The following is a 7,500-nucleotide window of genomic DNA, read 5'->3' on the forward strand; positions in this document are numbered from 1 at the left end:
AAACAATAACAAGCAAGCATACAAAAGCATCACAAAAAGCCAAAAAAAAAACAAACAAACAAAAAACCCAACAAAAAAAAAAAAAACAAAAAAAAAACAACAACAAAAACAAACAAACCCGAACCCCCCCCCCCCCCCCCAAAAAAAAAAAAAACAAACCCCAAAACCCCCCCCCCCCCCCAAAAAAAAAAAAAAACCCCAAACCCCGAAAAAAAAACAAACAAACAACAACAAAAAATAAAACTTCCTCAAGAAGAGGGTCATTTTTCTTTTTCTTTTATTTTTCTTTTTTAAAAATCTTTTTGGCTTGTTGGGATGTTTTTGTATATTTCCTTGTTTTTGTTTGGTTCTTTTTTGGTATGTTGTTGGTTTTTTTTTCGGGTTTTTTGTTGTTGTTTTTTTTTGTATTTTTGTTTGTTTGTTTGTTTTGTTTCTAAGATTACTACAGAATAGTCATGATTCTAACATTTATTTCTATGACGTTTGGAGATCACGTGAGACTCACCGCCTCAAATCGGTATCATATCGGGGGGTGGTTTAGATCCTGATAAATGTAATAGTGAGAATAATGATAATAATAATAATAATAATAATAATAATAATAATAATAATAATAATAATAATAATAATAATAATAATAATAATAATAATGATAATAATAATGATATAATAATAATAATAATAATAATAATAATAATAATAATAATAATAATAATAATAATAATAATAATAATAATAATAATAATAATAATAATAATAATAATAATAATAATAATAATAATACTTACTTACTTACTTAATCCTCTTCGGGCCTTGAGGCACATAGGGCATCCACCAGACATCTCCATTTTTTGCGATCGGCTGCTTTTGCGGTGGCTGTATTCCAGGACAGACTTGCTTCCTTTAATTCTTTCTCCATCGTCCTTCGCCAGGTTTCTTTGGGTCTTCCCCGCTTTCTCTTCCCATCTGCTGTCCAGTACAAGGCTGTCTTGGGTAGTGACCCTTTTTCCATTCTGGCCACATGACCCAGCCAACGCCATCTTCTTTTTTTTATTTGGCTATCAATGCCAGTGCAGTCAGCTTTCTTTAATAGATCCACTGTTCTTATTTTTGTAGGCCAAAATAAATTAAAAATTCTTTTTAAACACTTGTTCTGAAAGGCTTCTAGTTTCTGTATTAAGGAGGATGTCATTTTCCAGCTTTCACTTCCATAAAGCAGTACACTTAAAACATTGCTCTTGTATATTTTCAGCTTTGTCTTTCTCATTATTTGCTTTGATTTCCAAAAGTTTTTCAGCATGTCGAAAGCCTGGTTTGCCTTTTGAATTCTGTGCTTGATATCGTGTTCTGCATTTCCGTCGTCTGTTATTTTGGATCCGAGGTAGGAGAACTCTGTTACCTCTTCAATATACGTTCATTTATCCTAATTTCACTGTCATGTTTTGGATTCACCCTAATGTACACAGTCTTATCGAAATTTATTTTCAGTCCAATTTTCGAGGCGTTCTTGTGTAGTACATTTAGTTTCTCTGAGGCGTCTCTGTGTGTACTGGAAACTAACGCGATATCATCTGCGTAGTCTATATCTTCCAGAAAAGATGTCAGTGTCCAGCGAATGCCTCTCTTCTTACCATCAATTGTATTTTTCATGAGCCAGTCTAGAGCCAGGATAAACAGAAGCGGGGAGAGTATGCAGCCTTGTTTTACACCAGTTGTTACATTAAAGCTGTCTGTTAAATTGTTACCACAGATCACTTGGCATTGGTAGTTGCTGTACATTGCTTTGATTAGGTTGACTATCTTCATCGGTATACCATAATGGCGGAGTATTTTCCACAGGTGTCAAAGGCTTTTTCAAAATCGACAAAAATGGTGTAGAGGGGGCTGTTCCATTCAATGCTTTGCTCCAGGATTTGTCTCAGGGTAAATATGTGGTCACTACATGACTTCCCTTTTCTGAACCCTGCCTGCTCTTTTCTAAGAATGTTTTCAATGTGAGGTGAGATTCTTTTCAGAAGGATTCTATTAAAAATTTTGCTCGTTACGGACAGGAGTGTGATTCCACGCCAGTTAGCACAATTTCCTAGGTCTCCTTTCTTGGCTATTTTATGGATGATGCCTTTCTGCCAATCCTCTGGTATTTCTTCCTTTTCCCAAATGTTGGTGAACAATTTACTGAGAATTTTGGACATTTCTTGCGAGTTCGCTTTAAGCATTTCCGCAGTGATTTTGTCAATACCTGGGGCCTTGCCATTTTTTTGTTGTTGTATTGCCTCGTGCACCTCATGCTCAGTGATTGGACCAAGATTAACCTCTACGTCCATTTCTGCTTCTGGGATATCTGTGTAAGAAGATGGGTCTGGTCTGTTCAGAAGGTTTGCGAAATATTCTCTCCATCTTTCAATTTTCTCCTTTTCGTCTGTGATGACACTACCATCTTGGGATTTTAATGGTTTCTCTTGACCATAACTTCTGTTTCCCGAGAGCTTTTTTGTGATTTTGTATAGTGTTTGTGTGTCTTGTCTTACAGCTGCATTTTCTGCTTCAGTTGCTAAATTTTCTGCAAAATCTCTTTTGTCTTTCCTTGTGGATTTTTTCACTTCTTTATCCTTCAATGAGTATTCACTGGATAGCCTTTCTTTCAGTCGGGGGGATTTAGCGTTCAGGAGATTTAGTTTGATTGATTTTCTTTGGTTAATGAGCTCCCATGACCTTGCTGATATCCAATTCTCTGTATTGGATTTATTGTGTCCTAAGTGTTCAGTGGCACTTTCCTGCATGACGTGGTTGAAATCTTGGATTGTCATGTTTGTAATATCTTGTATTGCACTGAATTTGTTTCTTACTGAGATATTGAAATTGTTTTGGATATCTGGGATTTTCAATTTATCTGTGTTGAAACGTTTCTCCTTCTGTTTTGCTATTTTTGTTTTCATCAATTTAGTAGAGATTTTGGCTGTGACAAGATGGTGGTCACTTCCAATGTCTGCCAATCGTCTGACTCTGACATCGTTTAAGCTGCTCTTCCATTTTCTGTTGATAATTATATGGTCTATCTGACTTTCTGTTTTCCCATCTGGTGATTTCCATGTTAATTTGTGGATGTTTTTGTGTGGGAAGAAAGTTCCACCAATAATGAAGTTGTGTCCTTCACAAGATTCTGCCAGTCTGCTTCCATTGTTGTTCATTACCCCTATGCCCTCCTTTCCAACGGACTGATTTGTTTGTGTATTGCCAACTCTAGCATTAATAATAATAATAATGATAATAATGATAATAATAATAATAATAATAATAATAATAATAATAATAATAATAATAATAATAATAATAATAATAATAATAATAATAATAATAATAATAATAATAATAATAATAATAATAATAATAATAATGAAGTGATAAAAATTTTAATTTAATAAATTTTTTGATTATTTTACCATTCAATCCACTATTCGGCATCTGGCTCGGTCCTGTATTAATACCAATTTGAAATGACGGGCCACATTTTATGATGTTTAGTGAAACAGATATATCGTTTATTTTCCTCTATTTTAAATCGATATTGTAATGACAATTTGGCAGGTGTATTATCTCCCCTTTCAAATTGTGTTCTAATGAAGACATTTTGTTTCTAATGAACGGAGTAATTTCATAAATCTATCACTGAATTGGATTCAATAGTCTAATGTCACGTCCGCCCAGCAAACAGCAGCTAGGTTCTAAACAAATAAAATCGGTACTTTTTATTCTTCATGCTGGCTATAACTTTTTCACATGTCTTGTGATCAGAATCTATAAAAGTCAAAACATGATCAGATTTACAATGTTTTTCTCCTTTGGATACACTTTTTTTTGCTCGCAGGAGAAGTATTTCATAAGGGCGTCAGCCATTGTTCCGATAGTTTAGAACTAGTAACTAAGTTACTATGCGTCATTACGAGGGAAGTGACGTCACGACTGTTGAAGCCTATTATTCACGTCATCGCTTCAGAAATCTCTAGCTTGTTCAACGAATTTTTTCTTTGATTATTCTATTCGCTTGGATTTCTTACCTACGGAATTCATTACAAAGAAATTACATAGATATAACATAGAAGATACACATTGAGCCTTGTGACGTCATGACACATCGTGCACGCAAGAGCGCGGCCATTATAAGAAAGGGAGGAAGCAATTTAACGAACTGACACAATCCTATCACCACAACAAACTGGATTTCAAGTTACGATCTTCAGTTTTGCACGCAAAAATACGCTCGCTGAACATCTTTTTGTTGTTTAAATCTATTATCCAAGATAACATAACTCTTTTATCTTAAAGCTAATGAATAGATTGTTTGAATCATAATTTGTATGAATGTCATGGGCTGTAGATAGTGTTGATGCGTCCGACATGTTTTGACTATGGGGAGATTTTCACGAATTTAGACCCACGTGATTATAATATACAGGTCTGATAATCTATCACAATCGGCCTTAACCCTCTCCTTACCACCTACCGCAAAAACTGTAACATTTGTTATGACACAATATTATAGATAGTTCGAAGATGACGTCAATCAGGTCTTTGTTATTGTTTTTTGCCATCCGCGTTTATGAGTAATGCTCACTGAACTGTATTAACCCGACTATAAACGTTCATGGATACACACAGTTTTATGTGTTGGTCCGTTATACTTCCGGATGGCAATGTTATGAGCTTCTTAGCCAAGCGCATACTATCTATACTTTTCTTATTCAGATTTATTTTGTACATCAAACAAACTTTGAAGAATAATCTTTATTTAATTAATAAGAACATCAAATTGTTTTGCAGAGAGCCTGTTTGAGTTTAAAAATCAATTTTTCTGCTGGCTAAGCCTGTCATTTTGGGAAAATACTGAAAAGGATCGTTAAGGGGAAAGTTAGCATTGCAAAAATAAAACGGACAATCGGGGTCTTGACAGCTCAGTTGGTAGAGCACTCGCTTCACACGCAAAGGGACCAAGATCGATCCAGGGTGCAGTCTAGATTTTTTCTGCCTTCCCCCCCCCCACCCAGCTCCCTGTCCACCCAGCATATCCGGCAGACGAATGTTGTGAGTATTTTAGCTAAACGCACAGCATCAAAATCCGATTGAGTGAGAACTTATCATAAATATGGCTGGCTAAAAACAACAATAATAAAAGAGCTCAGTGACGTCAGTTTCGTTCCTTCTATAAAATATTACCATTTTTTTTTGGACGATCTATCTACGGTCGAGTCATAGAGTTTAGAATTTTAGAACTATTAATCTACACATCGATCGATGTACGCAGGGACACGGGGATAAATAGAGGGAATGAATAGATTTATTTGTTGATACAAGATATGGAGAGAGAGAGAGAGAGAGAGAGAGAGAGAGAGAGAGAGAGAGAGAGAGAGAGAGAGAGAGAGGAGAGAGTGAGAGAGAGGGGAGGAGAGAGAGAGAGAGAGTGAGTGAGAGAGAGTGAAGAGAGAGAAGAGAGAGAGAGAGTGAGTGAGAGAGAGTGAGAGAGAGAGAAAGAGAGAGTGAAGAGTGAGTGAGAGAGAGAGTGAGTAGAGAGAGAGAGAGGAGTGAGAGAGGGAGTGAGAGAGAGAGTGAGTGAGAGAGAGGAGTGAGAGAGAGAGAGAAGAGAGAGAGAGTGAGTGAGAGAGAGAGAGAGGGGAGAGAGGTGAGGAGAGAGAGAGAGAGAGAGAGAGAGAGAGAGAGAGTGCGTGTTTTGAACCAGATTTATTTGGAAAGATGCTACGTTTAGAGACAGCAGCACATGGCTACAGCATAGGGCACACGGTTCAATCCTACGCGTACATCTTTGAAGGTCTGGTAACCGAACCCCAACAAACAAGCCAACAACAAACAAAAAACCCCCAATAAAACAACAACAACAACAACAAACAAAATACAAAACAAAACGCTAACTGTACACCTTGTATTTTATAATTTCCTGTGTTCACAATCATTCATTTTCTGTATTGACAGATTCTCTAGCGGTGATTCCTGATATTATTTCACAGAGTACCTTGGATTATGATGATATATTTCTTTGGAAATACACTGCCAAACAAATACAAAACTAGATAAGAAACCAAACACCCCCTCCTCAAAAAATCCCCAAAAACAAGAACCTAGAAACCCAGAATCGGACCAACTGTGATTCCTGATAATATTTCACTGAATACCTTGGATTACATTATATTACTTTGGAAATATACAGCCAAACAAATACAAAACTAAACTTCACAAGAAACCAAACAACACCCCCCTCCCCTCCAAAAAAGCAAAAAAACAACAAAAAACAAACAAACAAACAAAAAAAAAACAACAAAAAAAAAAAAAAAAACAAACAAAAAACAACCTATAAAACAAGAATCGGGCTAACTTTCCCCGGACTCCATTCTGATTATCTGTTGCTGGACATTTCTTATCTAAACCTTCGTCATGGACTATCTTGGGCGACTCCTGGAGCGGCGGACAGGTGAGTCAAAACCTCATCAATTAGACTATTTTTCTTTTCAACACCAACAATGTTGTTGTTGTTGTTGTTGTTGTTGCTTCTCTTAGTTCTATTTCTGAAATTAGCATCCACAGCAAAAGACTTATGAACTGTGGAAGGAAATGGTACATATGATTATAGAGGCAGCCGAGGCGTCCTGATCGGATGATTAGGAAGCGAAAGGCTTTAAGTCGAGTTGAGTCGGTTCTCTTTGTTTTTATCTTTTGGGTTCCACGGTCGTTTTAACACGTCAGTTATGCGACTGGACCATAGGGTGGTTGGATGGCTTAATGGGTTGTGTGTGTACGTACTGTTGTATTAAGGACTACTTTATTGGCGTTTGAATATTGTTGTTGTTGTTGTTGTTGTTGTTGTTGTTGTTATTGCTTCTCTTATTTGTTTTTATCTTTTTGGTTCCACGGTCGTTTTAACACGTCAGTTATGCGACTGGACCATAGGGTGTGGTGAGTGGGTTGTGTACGTATTGTTGTATTAGGGACTACTTTCTTGGCGTTTGAATATTGTTGTTGTAGTTGTTGCTTCTCTTAGTTCTATTTGTTTTAATCTTTTGGGTTTCACGGTCGTTTTAACACGCCAGTTATCCCACTGGACATGGTTGAGTGGGTTGGGTGTTTACGCACTGTTGTATTAGGGACTACGTATTGGTGTTTGAATATTGTTGGTGTTGTTGTTGTTGTTATCGTTGTTGTTCTTGTTGTTATTATTGCTTCTATTAGTTCTATATGTTTTAATCTTTTGGAATCCATGGTCGTTTTAACACGCCAGTTATACCACTGGACCATGAGGTGGTTGAGTGGGTTGTGTGTTTACGTACTGTTGTATCAGGGACTACTTTATTGATTTTGAAGACCTTACAATGGCTGGATATTTTTTTGCCTTTAAACTCTTTTTTTTTTGTCATTAGGGAAAGAATTTAACATCGATTTCCAACATTATATCTTTCTAACCTAACGAACTCTCACTTTCTCTTTCTCTTACTCAAT

At 36.3% G+C, this 7,500-nt stretch overlaps 1 protein-coding gene across 1 annotated transcript in view; it reads left to right on the top strand.

The window, feature by feature from the left end:
- The window catches only part of LOC144976381 (uncharacterized), a 212,554-nt gene that overhangs the window by 974 nt on the left and 204,080 nt on the right, over positions 1–7,500 (top strand). The window contains exon 2 of the mRNA XM_078920643.1: positions 5,983–6,478. Coding sequence (XP_078776769.1) covers positions 6,442–6,478 — 37 coding nt within the window. The 5' untranslated portion in view covers positions 5,983–6,441. The remainder of the gene's footprint in view (positions 1–5,982; positions 6,479–7,500) is intronic.

Source organism: Berghia stephanieae, chromosome 7 (genome assembly GCF_034508935.2).
Source record: "Berghia stephanieae isolate SIO BIC M18660-M18661 chromosome 7, UCSD_Bste_1.3, whole genome shotgun sequence".
Classification (NCBI taxonomy): Eukaryota; Metazoa; Mollusca; class Gastropoda; order Nudibranchia; family Aeolidiidae; genus Berghia; species Berghia stephanieae.